At 42.6% G+C, this 21,963-nt stretch overlaps 1 protein-coding gene across 1 annotated transcript; it reads left to right on the top strand.

Annotated features, from left to right (window-relative positions):
* Positions 1-14,102: 14,102 nt before the first annotated feature.
* On the top strand, positions 14,103-21,140 carry LOC132845363 (RIIa domain-containing protein 1-like). Its single transcript, XM_060869320.1, has 4 exons — positions 14,103-14,275; positions 16,635-16,711; positions 18,116-18,162; positions 20,283-21,140. The coding sequence occupies exons 1-4, from the start codon at positions 14,198-14,200 to the stop codon at positions 20,354-20,356; spliced, it is 276 nt and encodes a 91-aa protein (XP_060725303.1). The 5' UTR covers positions 14,103-14,197; the 3' UTR covers positions 20,357-21,140.
* The last annotated feature ends 823 nt before the right edge of the window (positions 21,141-21,963 follow it).

Genomic DNA, 21,963 nt, shown 5'->3' with positions numbered 1-21,963 from the left:
ACACACACTCTCTCACACACACACACACACTCTCACACACTCACACACACACATACACTTACACACACATTTACACACACATTTACACACACACACACTCTCACACACACACTCTCACAGACACACACTCACACACACATACACTTACACACACATTTACACACACATTTATACACACACACTTACTCACAATCGAAAACATACTCACACTCGCACACTCACATACTCACACACACACACACACTCTCACACACACACACAGACAAACACACACAGACTCACACTCACACAGAAACACACACGCATTCACACACACACTCACACAGACACACTCACACAGACACACACAGACACTCACACACACACTCGCACACACACACACCCTCTCACACACACACAGACACTCACACAGACACACACACTCACCAGACGAGGAACACACACACTTACACACACATTTACACACACTCGCACACTCACATACTCACACACACACTCACATACACACACATTTACACACACACTCTCTCACACACACACACACTCTCACACACACTCTCTCACACACACACACACACTCACACAGACACACTCACACAGACACACTCACACTCACACACACACACACTCTCTAACACACACTCACACACACACACACACACACACACTTTATTGTCAAGTATGTTTTCACATACGAGGAACACACACACACACTGACACACACATTGACACTCACACACTCACACACACACACACTCACACACACACAGACACACACAGACACACACCCTCTCACACACACACAGACACACACAGACACACAGACACACACAGACACTCACACACACAGACACACACAGACACACACCCTCTCACACACACACAGACACTCACACACACACACACAGACACTCACACAGACACACACACTCACACAGACGAGGAACACACACACTTACACACACATTTACACACACACTCGCACACTGACATACTCACACACACTCACATACACACACATTTACACACACACACTCTCTCACACACTCTCACACACACACACTCACAGACACACACACACACACACATACACTTACACACACATTTACACACACATTTACACACACACTTACTCACAATCGAAAACATACTCACACTCGCACACTCACATACTCACACACACACTCTCACACACACACAGACAAACACAGACACACACAGACACTCACACACACTCACACACACACACACTCACACAGACACACACACACGCACTCACTCACACGCACTCACTCACACACACACACTCACACAGACACACACACACACGCACTCACACACACACACACACTCACACAGACACACTCACACACACACACACAGACACTCACACACACACAGACACTCACACAGACACACACTCACACAGACGAGGAAAACACACACTTACACACACATTTACACACACACACACGCACTCCTCCATGCAATGCCATATCGCTACGAAACTTGGTATGGTTCATCAGAGACATGTTCTGAGCGCATCTGATCGGCTTGACCCCGGTATCGCTGCTTGCAGCTATATTTTTCTTAATATTCGTTTATTACACGAGGACAGAGACGTTAGAGATATGCTAGATAACGGTTCTTGCTTCTCATCTCCAACGGTGTGAGCATCCAGACGGATCAGCTATCAAGTTCTGTAAACTGTGGCGCCTGTAAAGTGTGTGTCTGCAATCGGCTGTGTCTGCAATGTAGGAAAATTAATATTAATGTTAAACGCGCATTCTGTAATGGAAAGGCTTTAGTGTGCAAGATTTATTACACAGTACAGTGCACTTCGTGTACAGTTGCACTCTGTCTGGTAGCATAATTGTCCTAAACCCAATTGTATTGTATTGAGTAAATATTTTTAGTGAATATTAGGATGTATTTGGGTTGTTGATTTTTTAGATCTCTACTTATTTTGTGTTGCCCTCAGTTTATTGTCCTCGCGCAAAAGGGAATTTAAATTTAAGCCTATGTGGTTAAACAGTCTTAGTGCAAAGAATAACAATACAATGATTGATAGTGATTCTGTGCCAGAGAACTGAACTGTTTGTCTCTTATGACATAAATACGTGTGAATTTGTAAATAGCAGCTGGGCTAATAGCTGAGGTGGGTTTCTCATTCAGATATAAACAAGTGGCTCAGATATAAACAAGTGGCTCAGATTTAAACAAGTGGCTTGATGACGTGGCGTTTTTAACGGACACTCAAGATACTTTTTATTTTTAGTTTAAATTGAGTATAAATGGGAATTGTTTCACATTTTTACAATATTTTCTTTTGACCTATAAACACTTTAACTTTAAAAAGACGTTGTGCTTTATTTAAAGGATATTTAGTTTGAATTCATCACTATTTTATCCACAAATGTAAGGTATTAAAAGTTACACTATTACTAACTATTCGGTGCACCTTCAAAAAGATATTAGGATTTGCTATATTGTGCAAAAGTTTTAGGCAGGTGTGAAAAAAATGAAAGTGAAAGTAAGAATATTAAAGAAAGTGTAAGAAAATGTTAATAAATTATTTTTATTAATTAACAAAATGGAATGTAAATGAACAGAACAGAAATTCTACTGAAAAAAGAAGGTTGTTCCAAACATCTTAGTGAAGTAACCACAGTAATCTGTATCAAATCCTTTTGTCTCTTCACTGAATCCCAGACAGACTTGACTATGTTGAAATCAAGGCTCTGTGGGAGCCAAACCATCTCTTTCAGTGCTCCTCCTTCTTCTCTATGCTTAACATAGTTCTTAATGACATTGGCTGTATCTTTGGGGTCGTTGTTTTGCTGCAGAATAAATTTGGGGCCAGTCAGACTCCTTCTTGATAGTACTGCGTGAAGAATAAATATCTGCCTGCATTTTTCAGCATTGAGGACCATTAATCCTGACCAAAACTCCATTGGCAGTAATGCAACCCTAAACTTGCAAGGAACCTCCACCATGCTTCAGTGTTACCTGTAGACACTCATTATTGTACTGCTCACAAGCCCTTCGGCAAACAACCTGCCTCCTGCTACAGCCAAATATTTCAAATTTTGAATCATCAGTCCAGCTTCATCTACTGACATGTTTTTGCACCCCAGATCCTATATTTTCATGAGTAGTTGAGTCGCTTAGCCTTGTTTTCACATTTGAGGTATGCCTTTTTGGTCACATTTCTTCCATGAAGACAACATCCAGACTTCTCCAGACAGTATATGGGTGTAACTGGGTATTTTGTAATGGCACTGCTGGATATCTTCCAATGATAAGTACAGTATGCATGATATGTCTTTCATCTGCTGGATTAAGCTTGCTTGACCGACCACTGCGTCTACAGTCAACATCATCTATAAACCTGTCTCCTGTGAAATATTTGCCTGGCAAAGACAACCTTACTGATGCAGTATAATAAACATAAAGTAAACACACACACACACTACCCACTCCTCCACCATGCCAGTCAGAACTCAATAATATAACTAGATTTGTAAAGTTCGTCACGACAAACTTTGGTGTTTGCTTGACGGAGCCAGTAATCATCACATCCTATGCTTTTTGGAGGCAAGTAGACATAGTGTGACGTAACTCTGCTCTTATCAGGGGTTGACGTGCACGTGACGTCACGTGACGTAATCAGAATAACCGTGAGGCAGTCCCCCCTATTGCGCTGAGCGTTTTGATATGTCACATGTCCATGTTGTGGTAATTTATTGATTTAGCATATTTTGGGGGCGGGGCTGCACATGTCAGATGACATCATCAATTGTCACATTTCATACGTTTATTTTGTGGGTGTAGCTGCATGCGATATCATGTGGTGTCGAATGACGTCACCAGAATACCCATTGGGGTGCCAATACTTTTAGAGTGTTGAGAGAGTTTGGACATTTCATGTGAATACTGCAGTCATTTTGGGATTCTACCTAATATTATAGTACAATATATACAATTCTTAATGTTGAATGAATCAATAGATAGATAGATAGATAGATATTTCCACCATTCAAGTCTATTGGAATATTTGTGATATTCTTATTAATAATAATAAGCATATAAAGCAAAAGAGAGAGGCAACCTAATAAATAGAGCTCTGATTGAGCTTAGTCTGTTTTGTTTTACAGAAACCTCCTCCACTGCTTCCATTCATACAGCACCCTACAGTAGGTATTACAAGAGCATGTACATGTGTTAAGTCTCATTACCATATCCTGTTATTTAATTTGATAAATGTATATGGAAGAACATATGAATATTCCTTTACTTCAAAATGTCCTTTTTTCTAGTGTTGCTGTCTATTTGGATTACAATCATCATCTGTCTTTGCGGTGTTTAAGGTATGCATTTTGTCCATCCATTCATCCATATGTTCAGTATTCCACGGGGCCCAAATGTTACATCTATCAGCCATTACTATGGTTGTTATATTACAAATGAAAATGAGTAAAATCATTAATGAGGCTTCAAGAGGTGTAATTATGTCATTATTTGGCAAGACTCATGGCATGACTAAAGCTTTTCTCTCCTTGGTAATGGTGAGGATAGAAATACACTCCAAAGTTTTGAGCTGTTCTGTTGATTTTTGTGGCCAAACATTCTTCATTTTGCACTATATTGTTTGTTTGTTTATTTGTTTTTCAGGATTTTCAGTGCGAGTTTTTGTGCTTTTTTGGAGGGACAATAATGTGACCTGGCAAATTTGCAAGCCCAGGATTCTTCTGTTAGCAGTGAAGGCACATATGCTGTCACGTTCTGTGATAGCATTGCTCATGTTCAACACATTCAGATGCAGCAGCTCAGAATTGCTGTTTGACTATTGCATGATCACTGCATGATTACTGTGTGATTCTGCCAGACATCCACCAGGAGTGCTACAATGATCTTGTTCTTGTTCTCTGACGTAGTTAATGAGTAGCTGTCTTATTCACGCCCCCTATGCGCGTCTGTTGCAATGACGCATTGATCCACCAGGTTGGGCCGTGATCAGTGTAACAGCTGCTGGCATTAACCAATGAAACGTCTCTAAATTAAATTAAAACCATTTGACCATTTTTAATGTCAGTAAATAATAAAACCTGTTTTTTTCCAGGTCAAATTGACTTGAATGCTTATAAATCAAAAATTCTACAATGATCAGCATTCTGTGTGATCAGCTTATATTTGTAAACATTTTACACTTATGTCTATTTTGCCTACCAGATGCCATCTGATCACCCAAAAACGGGCTACACACACACACACACACACCACTCAAAAACATGGCATAATTTATTGTGAATAAAACTTCCTTTACACCTCTTATGCTTTTTATTATATTTAATTTATAAACAAGAAACCTCATGAAATTATGCCATGTTTTTGAGTAAAATTATTAAATATTATTTTGGATAACCACTGGTTGGTGTATGTCAAACATCCCCAGGTCAAAGCTGACTGAAGCAACTAAATTCATAAATAAGAGAGAGAAAACAGGATTTGAATATGAAAACGTGTGTGTGTGTGTAGCATCATTTCGTTAGATCATAATTTGCCCTCTGCTAGGCAAAGGCATATCAAAAGTGTGAAATATTTACAAATATTTATAAATGTAAATATTTATAAATATAAACAAATGAAATTTATTAAAAAATTGTGTAGCTTTTTTTTCTGGAGGCCTAATGAAATGCAATGCCCAGTGTGTGTGTGTGTGTGTGTGTGAGTGCACGTGCGCGCACGTGTGTGTGTGTGTGTTTTGGGTACGTGTGTTAGTGTACATTTTATGTGTGCATTTTTGTGTCTGTATGTACTGTATGTTCATTGCACTGAAAAGGGCAAAAGTGTGACCTATTGCCCACTAAATGTGGCCGGGTCAAATTGACTCGGGAGGACTTGAGGAGGAAAGTATTAATTTTACTTGCAATGTTCATAATTTGGAACAGTCCTGGTAAATTTCAGGCAAATATGTGGAAGGAAACCCAAGTTCCCTTTCGATACTCCACTCATACTGCGTATGGGGAAAAGCTCCTTTTTTCCTCAATACTGAAGCCTTTTTCAATAACGCAGTGCAACTGCATTGCCATTGGTTTAATCTGTAAACTTTTTTAAACCAATGACGGCACTGCGTAGCTGCGCGAGCCTGTGGCGATGCAGCGTGCCAAAGCCCGCTAAAAAGAGGTGGGGCGTATAGCTATATAAGCAGGCAAATCGCCAGAGGAAATCAGATCTTACTCCTTCAGCGACGACATCACTACGCTGAATTTCCACTGAACGCCTTCACTGGATTTTCGCCGTTGAACAGGCACCGCAGCGGACCAGCTGAGACCGCCGACCGCTTGCAGCGCCAGTGCTCTTTAGACAGCCGATTCTTGCGCCGTTCTCGGGCCGCCGGCTTCCTGCTTGCAGCCGCTTCTCAGCGATCTCCTGCCGCCATCCGGCGATCACAAAAAGAGCTTTCCAGCGGTTTTCACCGCTCTAAAAGAGCATTTCCGAACAAACGCCGTTTTAACAGCAGCGGCCATGCCGCGTCACAACTGAGGCACATGCAGAGTCCCTCTGCACGACAATGACGGCCATGAGGAGTGCGTTTCCTGCCTGGGTAAATCCCACGCTGAAACTCATTGCCTATCATTGCACTCACTGAGTCCTCATGCTGCTTCTGTGAGAGCATGAGTCTCGCCTCTCTGCGCTCGCGGATCGCTTTCTTTAATGAAAGTGACCCCGCCCCTCACGCCCCCCCGTCTTTTTCCTCCCGCGAGCCGGCCAGGAAGCGACAGCGTGGAAGAGGGGCTCAGCGCCCGGGTTTGGGTGAGCTCACGCCGGCTCGGCGCCCGCGTGCCTCACCCTCTCCAACGAGAGAGCCGTCCCCCGTCCTCTTCTCACGCCCAGAGCAGCGTCCCTCAGCTGAAGTGAGTGACCTCGTCTCATTTGGCGGATCGGAGGATGAGCCGCTTGACGACTCCATGTCACTCGCGGCTTCTGAAACGGAAGACTGGGCCGGTGATTCTAACCCCGCCCACTTGCCGTCGCTAGAGCCCATCGACGCCAAAGCTGGGATGGATGCCGAGCTTCTCCGCATCCTCTCCAGAGCTGTTGACTCCATCTGGAGTGGCCCCCCCTGAGGAGCTGACGCACAGCAGGCTGGACGAGTGGTTCCTGCCAGGAAGCCGCCAGGCCCCCCGCCAGCTCACAAAGTCGTGGCGCGCCCCCTACTCGGCCCGCCTACGCACTTCTTCTGCAGCTCTCGGCACAGTAGATGGCTCTCAGGAGAAGGGCTATGAGCAATTGCCGCCCCTGGAGGAGGCCGTGGCTGCTCATCTCTGCCCCCCCGCGGCTGTGGGGTGGAAAAGCAAGAGAGCCCTTCCTTCAAAGCCCTGCAGGATGACATCTGCCATGGCTGGCAGAGCCTAAACTTCTGCGGGCCAAGCCGCTTCAGCACTACACACCATGGCCATTCTACAGGTGTTCCAGGCAAAGCTTCTCCATTCCCTGGATGAGTTGAGCCCTAGTGAACCTGCTTTTCGCGACCTCCGCAGCGCCACAGATCTGGCCCTGCACGCCACAAAAACCACGGCCCAAGCCATTGCACGATCCATGGCCAACCTGGTTGTGCTGGAGCGCCACCTCTGGCTTAACCTCACTGAGATTAAGGAGAGTGACAAGGTGGCCTTTCTAGATGCCCCAGTCTCTCCATCCGGTCTCTTTGGGCCGGCCGTAGAAGGGTTTACGGAGCGCTTCACCGCAGCACAGAAGTCGTCCCAGGCTATGCGGCACTTCCTGCCCAAGCGCTCCACCTCTGCCCCGAGTCGCCCCAGGACTGCGCCGACTCAGTGCCAGAGCAAACCTGTCCCTTCTGCCCCCCAGGTGGCACCCCCTAAGGAGCAGCACCCAGCTCGCCCCACTAAGCACGCTAAACCGCCTGGACGTCAGGGCCCCCGGCAGAGGATTGTGCTGGACCCGACGCCCTCTAAATCCTCCTGATCGTTGGGAAAGGAAGAGGAAAGAGCAAAGTCCCGCCACAGCCGGACCACCCCAGAAGCTCTCTCGCCTGCCGGCTATGCGACCTGGGCCCACCGTTGTTGCGTCCACGCAAAGCGCTGTTGTTATGGCAAACACAATAAAGATTTCACATTTTCTAAAAGAGAGCAGTTTTCCTCTTCCACACTCGTCAGTGTTCAGGCCCCTAATCAGTGGCCTGCCATCCGACACTATCCAGCCCCTTGTCACGCGGGCCGAGGCCTGGCAGGCCATCCCCGGAGTGTCCAAGTGGGTGTTGGGGATAATAAAATACGGCTACTCACTGCAGTTCGCCTGGGAGACCCCCGCGTTTTCGCGGGGTGATTCCCACTTTGGTAGAGCCGGACGACGCCCAGGTCCTCCGCACCGAAGTGCTGACGCTGATGAGGAAGGGAGCCATAGAGATGGTTCCTCCCTCAGAAAGCGGGTCGGGGTTCTACAGCCGTTATTTCCTTGTCCCCAAGAAAGATGCCGGTCTCAGACCCATCTTAGACCTCAGACTCCTGAACCTCTCCCTCATGAAACGGAAGTTCAGGATGTTGACACTGAAGCAGATCCTCACGCAGATTTGCCCCGAGGACTGGTTCTTCTCGCTGGATCTGAAAGACGCTTACTTTCACATCCAGATAGCCCCACATCAAAGACGATTCTTGAGATTCGCGTTCGAGGGTGTGGCTTACCAATATGCAGTCCTTCCCTTTGGGCTGTCTCTAGCTCCACGCACTTTCACGAAGTGCATGAACGAGGCACTTTCCCCTCTGAGACAGATGGGAATCCGCATTCTGAACTATCTCGACGACTGGCTCATTCTAGCCCAGTCGCGAACCGAGCTAGACCACCACAGATCCATGCTCCTGAGCCACTTAGAGTGCCTAGGACTCAGGGTCAATTTTGCCAAGAGCTCACTGCTCCCCAGCCAACGTATTATGTTCCTGGGTGTGGTTTTCGACTCAGTCCGCATGAGGGCGGTCATATCACCAGAGCGCGCTCTGGTACTTCAGCAGCTCACGGCCTCTGTCAGGAACAAAGCCTGTTTCCCTCTGAAGTTCTTTCAGAGAATGCTAGGGCTGATGGCTTCTGCCTCCCCAGTTTTACAGCTTGGCCTCCTACGAATGCGGCCCCTGCAATACTGGCTGAAACTCCGGGTCCCGGCGGCACGGCCGCTTTCGTGTCAGAGTCAACCAGGCCTGTTTAGCAGCCCTGGAGCCTTGGATGAACCCTGTTTGGTTCAGCCGTGGAGTACCCCTACAGGCGGTTTCCAGAAGGACGGTGGTCTCAACAGGTGCATCCAACCTGGGTTGGGGCGCTCTGTGCGAGGGCAGACCAGCCTTCGGCTCGTGGTCGCACGAGGACAGCCATCTCCATATCAACTGCCTCGAGATGCTGGCGGTAGAACGAGCCCTTCGATCTTTTCAGGCGATCCTGGAAGGGCGCCATGTCCTAGTCCAGTCGGACAGTATGACAGTGATGTCCTACATAAATCACCAAGGTGGCCTTTCGTCCAGCCGCCTCTACATGCTGGCAAAGCGCCTCTTGGAATGGGCATTACCCAGGTTGCAATCGCTCAAGGCGACACACATACCTGGCAAGTCGAATCTGGGAGCAGACATGCTTTCGCGGAGCAACGTCCCCTCGGACGAGTGGATGCTCCATCCCCAGACGGTTCTCAAAATCTGGGAGATTTTCGGGAAGGCAGAGGTCGACCTCTTCGCCTCAGAAAGCAACTCTCATTGCCCAACTTAATTTTCAAAGGACACAGATGCGCTGGCCCATGACTGGCCCAGCCTCCTTCTTTATGCTTTTCCCCCGATCGCTCTGGTCCCTCAGGTCATCAGACGAGTCAGGGAAGACAGGCACAGAGTCCTCCTGGTGGCCCCACTCTGGAGGAGCCAAGTTTGGTCCTCGGAGCTATTCAGGCTTTTCATGAAAGCCCCATGGCCGATCACCCTGAGGCGGGACCTCCTCTCTCAGGCGAACAGGACAATCTGGCACCCGCAGCCGGAACTCTTGTCTCTGCACGTATGGTCCCTCGATGGGAGCCTCTGAGCCTCCCCAAGGACGTGCTACATACCATTGCTCAGGCGAGGGCCCCGTCTACGAGACGCCTCTACGCCCAGAAATGGTCAGTCTTCGTTGACTGGTGCTCCGCACGGAACGAAGACCCTGTTGAGTGTGACATATCTCCGATACTGTCATTTCTCCAAGAGCGTTTGGACAAAGGTCTCACCCCTTCCACGCTCAAGGTGTACGTAGCAGCCATCGCAGCATTTCATGCTCCTATTGCTGGCCAATCAGTGGGTCGAAACGGCCTCATTGTGCGTTTCCTGAGAGGTGCTAGGCGGTTGAAGCCCCCACGTCCTCTCACCGCTCCCACTTGGGACCTTCACACGGTCCTTGAAGCGCTCAAAGGACCTCCCTTTGAACCACTGCGGTCAGCTGGCCTTCGGCCCCTAACGCTCAAAACAGCTCTGCTACTTGCTCTAGCATCGGTCAAGCGTGTTGGCGATTTGCAGGCCCTCTCGGTGAGCCCTGCATGCCTTGAGTTTGGGCCCAATGACTCAAAGGTCATTTTAAAACCCAGGCATGACTACGTACCTAAAGTGCTCTCAACGCCATTTAGAGCACAGGTAGTTTCGTTTCTCTCTCGGCTCTGCCTCTGTTGTCAGGTGAGCGAGAGCTGAATTTACTCTGCCCAGTGAGGGCTTTGAGGGTATACATTGAGCGGTCACAGCCGTTCAGGCAATCTGACCAGCTTTTTGTCTGCTTTGGTGGCCGCACCAAGGGGTCTTCGGTCTCAAAGCAACGCCTCTCGCGTTGGATAGTCGACGCTATCGCTCTATGTTACTCTTCTATGGGTCTTGAGTGCCCCATAGGAGTAAGAGCCCACTCCACTAGAGGGATGGCCTCTTCATGGGCCTGGTCTGGTGCTCTCTCTGTCAAGGACATCTGTTGGTCCTCGCCATCCACTTTTGTCAGATTCTATAACCTGGACATCACGACCTTGCACGCTCGGGTTCTTTCGGTTTGATACGACGGCCTCTTCAGACTCCGTCATCATACCACCTCCGGGGAGCTTGCTCCCTCTTAGCAGTGTTGCGTCAAGGGTTCGACGGCTCCGGCCCTCTCACTTATCCTCTGGGCCCCAGGGTGTTCAAGATAAGTCTTATCGTTCCCTACCGTGGCACGGCGCGGTTGAATTCGTTCCCCATACGCAGTATGAGTGGAGTATCGAAAGGGAACGTACTCAGTTACGAACGTAACCTCGGTTCCCTGAGATACGGAACGAGTACTGCGTTATATGCTGTGCCACGAGGCTGCGGCTTCAGTGTCGTCGCTTCAGTCGTATGACCTGATTTCCTCTGGCGATTTGCCTGCTTATATAGCTATACGCCCCGCCCCTTTTTAGCGGGCTTTGGCGCGCTGCATCGCCACAGGCTCGCGCAGCTACGCAGCGCCATCATTGGTTTAAAAAAGTTTACAGATTAAACCAATGGCAGTGCAGTTGCACTGCGTTATTGAAAAAGGCTTCTGTATTGAGGAAAAAAGGAGCTTTTCCCCATACACAGTACTCGTTCCGTATCTCAGGGAACCGAGGTTACGTTCGTAACCGAGTACGTTATGACACATTAAACTTTCCAGATGAGTCAAATAGACCCCATGTCTGCACAAGGGTTATATAAATATCATGTACTATGGCAATGACAAACCTTAGCAATTTGAGGTCAATTTGACCTGCAACATACTGTAATAAGAGGGTTAAAGTCTAAACAGGTCATAGATGCATGTCCTGAAAAGATCTTGTCCTTGGTTCAAATCAAATATATATATGGATATTGTATTTGGTGACACTGTGGGTTTTGAACTTGTGCAAATTAAAGTCGATTTATAATAAAAACCGACTTTAATTTGCACAAGATCAAAACCCACAGTGTCACCAAATACAACATCCATATGTCTGTCTCTCTCCAGTGTGTGATAATGACATTAAAGTTTCAGGTCCTTCCTACTATCTTCCTGCTGGACAGGTAAAAGGTGAAAGAGAAAACTGCTTCTATACTCTTAAAAAAATGTTGTCTCTGACCTGTAAAGTCAGGGTCAGAAAGTATTTGTGAGCAAAGCCCCATCTTCAGGTTGTGCCCTGGAATTGCATTACAACAGCTAAAAATGGGGGTGGCTACATTAGAATATTCACACGTCCTTCATTGCCTGTAGAGAGGGGGGCTCATGACAAAAGTCTGCTAAACGTGTGATAAAGGTGTGATGAAAGTCTGACTAAGGTCAGTCACACGTTGGAAAAGAACAACTTTGTTCAGTATAAAGCAAAGCAGGATCGTGGAAAACTCCATTTTGTCCAAACCTTCATTTTGTCAAGGGAACCATGATGATACTAAATTCCAGATTGGCCTACAAAAATACATCATCCCTGCAGCACTCGATATTCTAGCAAAATTAGAAAAAGCATCATTTGATCAGTTTAGTTAAAATATTCAGAAAATCATCAGTTGATTAATTACCACATACAAGCATACTTTAGCACAGAACATTTCACTTGGCTAAGCACAGTTTCTTTTTTATGTGTGTTCAGGATCATCACCAGCAAGGCAGGAAGGAGAACTGCCATATATATATATATATTTGGTAATATTTGGTAGAGCCAACTTTAGCAGCAATAACATCTTTAAGTCTAAAGGGAAATGTATGTAAATGATTTTGGAGATATATATGTATATATATAATAAATAATAAATTGCTTAATATGAATTATTATTAATTGAATACATATATATGATATATATATATAATGTTCCTATGTCTGGTTGTTCTGGTGCTCAGGGCTCTGTAGCATCAACCAGATGGCAACAGTTCAAAGAGGGAGTGTGCTGGATGTGAGGAGTCCAGAGTGATTGTCTTTGCCCTTTTGCACACTCTGGAGAAGTACAGGTCTTGGAGAGTGGGGAGAGTTGTGACAATGGTTCACTCAGCAGTCCGGACTACCCTCTGTAGTCTTCTGAGGTCAGATTTGGTAGCTGAGCTGAACCAAACAGTAATTGAGGTGCAGAGGATGGATTCAATGATGGATATATATGAGATATATATGATATATGATAATAATATAACAATGCAAATATACAATAATAGAAATAAATACAGTTAATTATAATGTCAGTCAGTTCAATGATGTTTGTGTATCACAGGTGGACTGTGGTTCAGAGAGGAGTTATTAATTGCATGGATGGTATTTTCAACTGTATTCATTCATGTTTTAACAATAAAGAGAATATTACCATCCCATTTTGACTTTCCCTGGAAATTTGTGAGGGTGGGAAGACCTTCATTTCACTGCATTTCACTGCATGTCGTACTCTGTATGTATGTGTATGTGACAAATGCTTTGAGTGGCAGACTGCAATGATGCACTATCTTAATATAGGTGATATAGATAACAGCAAAAATGGGTAGAGGCTGAATCTGGATGTACATATGGGTCTGATGGCCAGGTATTTCTTTTGCCCATATAGATTATGTTAGATGTACAAGATGTGCGTTGCATTCCTCCTAACACAAGGTAAAAGTCTGGAGGTGCAACAACTCATGAGAGTTCATTTATAATGCATTATTAAATAAAAAGTAACCTTGTATTGAGGTTTGCTATTAAGATGTTACATGCCTTCATATGGGACACTGGATAGTCACGGGAATGACTAACTACAAACACTCAATTTTACAAACAGAGAATGAGTAAACCACAGAAACCCTTTGGTTTGAGCTGATTTGTTGATGATATGGAGAAATGTTTAGCGAAGTGGGTGGGATGAGAGACGTGTTTATATAAATCCTGGTGGGGACGAAATGTCACCGGAAGGATAGGAATTCAACGACCATGTTTGGGCATTTGGATCTTCCCCCTCATAGAAAACCGATTTATTTATTTATTTATTTATATTTCGCGTTTATTAATCAACTTAAAAGAGCCAAAACGTTCCCTTGCTTACAGAGGATACAGTTAGCGTTAGGATTAGTGGTCGATATTGTATTAATTAGCTGTATTAATAACTATATCAATGACCGTCGTCATGATTTCACAATTAGAACGCTTGTGGCTTGTTGCCTAGCAACCTGTTCGCTTTAGCCAGGCAGTCAGTTGCAGGTGTGTAAGGAGAAGCGGTACGTAATGGCGGACCGAGGACTGGAGAAAGCTGACATAGGGGCACTGAGCCCTGAGCAAAAGGAAAAATTGCGCCAGTTTAAGGTAATCTGTAGTCGGAAAATGTGTAAAAGTTGTAAACTAGAAGAAAAAAACGGTAAAGTGCCCGGTATTTTCAGCGTTTAAGAGACAAGGCGTTGCTTTTATAAGTGGTCTGTGTAAGTCTCTGTGGTTAAAATATTTATTTATGGTTCGGGTTATAATAAGTTCCTTTTGTGGTTGTATGAGCAATGTATAGATGTTTAGATGTAACTATATGTCTAATAAAATATCTATTCACTGTAGAAAGTCCAGCTGTTTCTAAGAAAATAGTAAAGACAGAAAATATAAGTTTGGCAAAGTTTGTGTTTCAGCTTAATCAGCTTGGCCTGTTTTTAAACTAAAAGACTAATTAAGACACTAATAACCTTTTGATTCTCATACCATGCAGGATACATCACATCCTGTGCTCACGGTGGTCCATTTTACATTTACTGTACATTTACAGCATTTAGCAGACGCCCTTATCCAGAGCGACTTACATTTTTATCTCTTTTTTTATACAACTGAGCAATTGAGGGATAAGGGCCTTGCTCAGGGGCCCAGCAGTGGCAGCTAGGTGGGTGTAGGAATCGAACTCACAACCTTCCGATTGGTAGTCCAACACCTTAACCACTTGGCTACCACATCCCCCCCAGATGGCCACATCCCCCCCTGATGGCCTCCACCAGGTCCTCTGTCTGCTCCATGTTAGCTAGTGTGGGATTGTGACAGGAACATATAGGCTACAGTCCATAACTGTATATGTAATATGTTAGTTGTACCTGAAAAAAAGCTGGTGAGTAAATGTACACTGTGTGAGCTTGTTGGACATCTGACTATAAGAGCCTTCGTACATCTGGAAAAGCTTTATACAGAGTGTCTCTTTTGGAATTTGTGACTTTTCTGTCAAAAGATTATAAGTGAGGTCAGACACAGATGTGGGAGGAGAAGGTCCGGCTCACAATCAAAGTTTCAGTTTATCCCGTTTATATACCTTGCATTGTGCAGAGGGAGATAGTGATACCGGAACACGTAAGAGAATTCATAAAACTGTTTGGAAGCAGTTGTCCAAAATATCTGTATATGCTAGCACCCAACTAGCACTTCTTTTCCTGTTTGTTGCATTTAAAAAAAGAAATTAAAAACTGATCAATGTTATAAACTCATGGTATCTTAAATATGTAACCTAGTGAACCAGAGTTAAGCACTTTTGTATGTCGCTCTGGATAAGGGCATCTGCCAAAAGCTGTAAATGTAAAATGTTGCAGATTCAACCTTTCTCTTCACTGGGACTATGGAACAAGTCCTGAAGAACAACTCCAGACCATTAACCTTCTTCCACCACACATTACTTTACAGTTGGTACTATGCTTTCTGGGGAAGTTGTGGCCTAATGGTTAGACAGTTTGACTCCTAACCCTAAGGTTGCGGGTTCGAGTCTCGGGCCGGCCACGACTGAAGTGAGCAAGGCACTGAACCCCACCGGTGTGTGTTCATGGTGTGTGTGTTCACTGCTGTGTGTGTGCACTTTGGATGGGTTAAATGCAGAGAACGAATTCTGAGTATGGGTCACGTCACTCTCCTGGCATCCACCAAAACCCAAAACGCCTCCATCCGACAGCCAGAGAGAGCAGGGTTATTCATTACTTCTGAGAAGACAATTCCACTGCTCCACTGAGTCCAACTAACACTTGACTTTGTGCAGAGTGTGTTTAGGCTTGTGTGCAGCTGCTTGGCCATGAAAAGACATTTCATGAAGCTCCAAAAACATTCTTTTGCTGATGTTGTTTCCTGAAACAGGTTGGAAATCTGTGATTTTTACCAGCTTCAGCTCACAGCCACTCCATTCTGTAATTTTTCACAGTCTACCACATGGTCACTGAGCTGTTGCTTCTCCTTCTAATTCCCAGTAATAGCATTTACAATTGGTGCTGGCAGACTGAGCAGGATTAGGGGCAAACATGCTGTTCTATGACATTGAAAGTCACTGAGCTCTTCAGTACAACCCATTCATCTTTCAGTGTTTATTTATGGGGCTTGCATGACTTTGGTTTTATGTTCCTATTAGCAGAGAGTGTTGCTGAAGCATCTTAACTATTGTATAGCTGTCTGCACTTTTTACCCAGTTGATACAGTGAATATGTCAATAAATGTCTTTTTTTTTCATTTTCAGTGAAGAATTACAGTAGCTCTTTCTTCCAGTAATGTTCTTAAGAGTAGAATTACATATAACAGGCTTTAGCAACGCAAGATACACGGACCATTCTGTTGGACTTACTGACGACAATATCTTGTATCACAAATTAAGTATTGTAGTAAAAGAAATCTAAAATTGGTCAAATGTTTTTAACTGTGTTGATTTCACTTTGACTTTTACCCTTAGATCAAGACCAAAATAGCGAATGAAATGTATCTGAGAGCTCATCCAGAAGTAGAAATGCTGCTGAGTGATTTTCTGAGGTAAATATCCCAATGATTAGGAACAGTTTATGGTGAGATTCAGCACAAGAAACATCCACTTAAAAAATTACATTTATACAATGCTACTATTTTCTTTATTTATGCAGTTATTCTATCAGTCAAGAACGTCATGTAATATTCACATCAAACATTAGAATGAAGAAAAATGTGATCTCTGTGACTTGAATCATGGAGTGTTTGTTAGTTTTAGATAAGCTGCTAGAGATATTTCCGAACAAGTTTGAACAGAATGGTAAAGAAACTATTGAGTAAGCAGTAGGTCTCCGGGTGGAAATGGCTTGTTGGCCAGATTGATTTGAGCTGTCAGGAAGTCTATGGCACCAAATATCATCACTCTTTACAACCTTGATAAGCAGAAAAGCAGCCCATCATGCACAAAACATTGAATCTTAAGATGTATAAGCTACAACAGCTGAAGACATCTTTCTATAGGTTCCATTCATGTCAGCCAAGAATAGGAATTTGAGGCTATCATAGACACTTGCTCCTAGAAACCGGACAATTGAAGATGGTAGCCCATCCAACTCTAGGTTTCACCTCAGACCAATCTGGTCATTTTCCTCTGATCGACAAGGTGTTTCAGCCTGCAGGAGCCTCTGTTCACCGCATGTGCTTGTGCAGTTCTGCTAGTGTGTGAAATCAGACGTTTCTGAAACACTCTAACCAGTCCATCTGATATCAACAATCATGCCATGGTTAAAGTCACAAGAGATTAGACATTTTCTTCATTCTTAACATTTATTGAAGCTCTTGACATGTAACGGCATGATTTTATGCATTGCGCTGCTGCCACTTGATTTGCTGATTGAATAAATGCACCAGTGTGGTGCGTTTATATATATTTATATATAAATATATAATATAATTGTCACAACCGGGAGGAGGAAGACAGACCCAGATATAGGATAGCTTCAAATAAATAGGATTTAATAACTAATAATACATAAAACAGGGACAAAGGACGAGGGTACACTGACGATGATTCCCTGCTGTCATCGGTTAAATAGACATAACAATTAACATTAGGGAACAGGTGTGTAGAGACGGGGAGGAGTAAACAAAGGCGGGACAAAGACGACACGGAACATAAACAAAGGCGCATGGCCAAAAGTCCGGGCTGAATCCTGACAATAATAAATATATATTATATATATGGCTTATCTTTTGTAAATGTATGATTGTTTACTTTTGTATCATTCGTGTCATTGTGTCTTACAATTTAAAGAATGCTTAAGGAATTTAAATATTGCAAATGAATCTTTATTTCGCAATATTACTCAATTCATATAGCTGAATCAAATTCAATAAATATTAAAAACATGAAATATGTATTTCTACTCAAAGGTATTTACCATTTTCTTTCTGTCTCCTGTCACTCCTCAGAGACGTGTTTGTTAAAAGACCTACAGATATCCGTGAATTTGCTGCAGGTAATACATTTGCTTTAATATCTAAAAAAAAAACGTATTTGAATGTAATGCATATAGATTTAGATGATGATTACTAATGTGAAAATAGTCTTTACTGTTTAATTACTTGTTCAGTAGAAGTCAGTTAGTTAATTAAATGAAAGTGGTTGATAGTTTAGATTTAAAATTTTTATTTTTTTTTGGAAGAATAGATTTCTGTGGAGAGTTTAGTGACAAAATGCTACTCTTTCTAAAAATATATGTAAGAATATAAATTAGAATATCTATATTGTCATCGTATATATGTACATTTGGTTGGCATTTCCCAGCAGAGTCGTAAAATACAAAGCATTAGCAAAACACTATAGGGCCAAAAACAATGTATAAAACTTATCCATATACCTTAGGTTTGTAGCGATAATGGTACAGCTGCTCATCAGACGTATTCACTGACGGTGAAAAGGGCCATAGTGCCATGTATTTAAGTAAATAATTGGCAGCACAGTGATATTTGAGTTTGAGGTCGAGGTTCATTCTCCATACAGTACCTGGTTGTATGTTTTGTACTGCAGGATTAAGGATATACATAATAGGTACTACTAGAGTAACATGAATTGATATGCAAGGATATAGTAATGATTTATGAGCCATTAGAAAATATTACTTATAGATATAGGAAAATTAGATCAAACACCAGCATCATGCTTTTAGTCGAGGGTTTTAAGATGTGGAATTAAATTTAGAGCATCAACAAGTGTTGTGTAACGTTTGGAGGTAAGGAAGCATTCTTACTGTGTAGCTTATCGCTGGCTTCAGCTAAAATTATGGTACTAAAACACAATGAACGAAAAACTATTTTAGTCTTCTTCTACTCATTATTATTATTATTATTAATATTATTGTTATTAAAAATATCAAAAACAGTAAAACATTGCTGTAAAACAGCTTGCTTAAGTCTTTTCCATCGCATTTGCATTACTGACATGCCACAGCATGCATTCAGACCATCCCTGTCGTGCTGTGGTGCTCTTCTCTTCTTGAATACACTTACACTTAGTCAACAGGACCTCCACACCCTTCTATGAATATTTTTCAACGGTTAATTGTATCACAAAATCTCCCTTATAATCTTGCGGTGCATTTTCCAGTTCTACAGGTTCTGACTCATTAGTCTGGTTTCAGTTAACCTCACGTGCATTTGTGGTTTTTTTTTATGTCTTTGTTCCTTGGTTTTATGCTCTATCATGTCTCTGGCCCAGTCTTATTTACTGACATGATGTCACGGTGCAGAAATTTATGGGAAATACACCACATTCAAGTTTTAAGGCACTAAAGCATAATCAAGCTCACTATTGAAAGTGTGGTAACAAAAATAAACTGTCATAACAAATGGCATAACAAACTTACATAACATACTGTTCGCTGTATTTCATTCTAAATATACATTGTTTCTCCATTAACAACTTTGAACAAACAACTTATGCTAGCAAGCTTGTCATATTCTCCATGATATAGGGCTTAGTTAATCAGACTTGCATGGCAAGCAGTAGGTAAAAATCAGTTGACTGTCCTTTTGTGAGTTAATACAATAATCATTCTGACATCACTTTCTGAGGATTTTGGTGATTCATGCAGGAACAGGTGACTTGAACATTGAATGCTTATATTGAAAGAGGTTTGTTGTTGCTGTAATTCTAAACGCTTTTAGGTTTTAATCATTCTCTCAGTTACTTGAGCTATCATGCATCGACTAAAGGACTTATGACAATTATTAACACTAATTATCAAAGTAATGCTTGACAAGAATTCTTATTCTTATTTTACCCACTGCATACAAAAAATACACATCTATACCAATTGCAATATTCACTTTTTGTCGAAAAGCTTTCTTGTTCACTCTTGCATACATGGATTAACATAGTAAATCCATGTATGATTTTAAACATACAAAAATTCTTTTCCATTCCTGGATCCTACAAAAGAGCTTTAAAATCCATTTGTTTTCAAGAGGTCTCAGGTCTGAGATCAGGGTTGGTCTCTTGATTTCACCGATTCCATAGGTTTAGACATATTGACTATACATTCATTTGATTGTAAACACCCGAGAGCTAAAAAAAAATTTGTTTTACACTATTTTTCAGGTCACTTCAGTGATCCAGACCTACCAAGGAAAATTCAGCAGAAAGTGGAAGAGAAGGCTTCAGCAAACATATGAAGCAGTTTTAAACTCTATATGTTCCATAAAACAATGAGAAACAATGCTTTTCTTGAGCTATTTTCTAATTGGCATTTATCAGGGGAGAAGACGCTGGCTCGTTTGTTAAATGAGACTATGGGGATGTAAACACTATGGAGATGAATGTCAACTCCACCGAAGTGAACAAAATACCACAATCAAGTGTTACTATAGTCACATCGACTGCACAGGAGAGGTCACAAATTCTAAAAGCATTTTTCTTCCTATTAAAACATTATCCACTTTTTGTTCCACAATTTTTGTACACATATTTGCCAAATGCTATCGTCTATCATACAGAAAGTTTCCATTCCATTTTTAAATATGATCTTAAGATGTACATTTGTCTCATAAATGTTTATGAGAAACATTACCTACTGGATTCATAACATCCTACATGGTATCAGAATCCACCCCAAAATTAATAAAATTCCAGCAAGTGATATTTTAAGCTACATAAAAACAGTTTTTTTCCTGTCACATTTTTCCAGTCACGAGTGCAGCTATTTTTTTCTACAAAATACAGGTTTCAAAAGTATTATTAATATGTTATGATGTCAAACTTGGAGAAAACAACAGCACAGATTCTCTTTTTTCTAAAGTATGTGGACTGATTACTTAACATGGCTCAAATGTCTCTGAGGAATCAGGCACATTTCACAAAACCTATCATTCTGAAAGACACCATATGTAACGTTCACTCATCTCTCTGTATAACACAATTTTGTAAAGATCACATGTAAATAAATGAAATATAGAACAATGTCTGTTATCTTTCTCATTTGGGCATTGGTATGGAAGAATTTGTTCTTTGCTCAGTGCATTCAAATAGGATTCATTAAGGACATGTTCTAAATAAGCCTTAATAAGCCCCAGAGGGACCTACATGGACACTACATATTCATTCAAACATCAACTGATGTTAATTGTCCTTGTGTAACTGAGCCTGAGTACAAAACATTTGGGTCACAGACTTGCTGTCAATCTGACAAGATTCTCTGCTGATATAAAAAATAAATAAATAAACAAAATTCCCCTCAGCGTGATCCTACAGTACCACCACCACCATGCTTCACTGGGGTGCTGTTCTCTGGCAGATTGGCAGTGTTGAGTTTCCACCAAATCTAGTGTAGTATAAGGCAGAATAATTTAGTTTTGGTCTTAGTTTTAGACTATACAACCATTATCTATATGTTTGGTGACTCAATAAGAATCTCCATCTAATAATACAAATACCTTTACTGTCATACAAGCACTGTGAGTTACTGTGCAGTTCTTCATCAAGTCACACTCTACAGCTAAAAGCTAAATGTTTGTGGACACCTGATGATGCTTTTTGAACGTCCCATTACAGATTCAGTTGCTTTTATAACAGTCTCCTCACTGTTAGGATAACTTCCCATTAGATTTTGGAGCATGGTTTTGAAGATTTGTGCTCATATTGATTGAGCAGTACTGAGTTAACAAGTGTTTGTAACCATTCCAGTCTCTGTGTGTGTGTGTGTGTGTGTGTGTGTGTGTCTGTGTGTCCATGTCGTGTAATGTGAGTTAATGGGATTTTATATCACTATTTTTAATAATGTCTT

The sequence above is a fragment of the Tachysurus vachellii genome, chromosome 5 (genome assembly GCF_030014155.1).
Source record: "Tachysurus vachellii isolate PV-2020 chromosome 5, HZAU_Pvac_v1, whole genome shotgun sequence".
Classification (NCBI taxonomy): Eukaryota; Metazoa; Chordata; class Actinopteri; order Siluriformes; family Bagridae; genus Tachysurus; species Tachysurus vachellii.
Note: the sequence above shows the minus strand (reverse complement) of the source record. Positions and strands in the feature narration are given on the sequence as shown.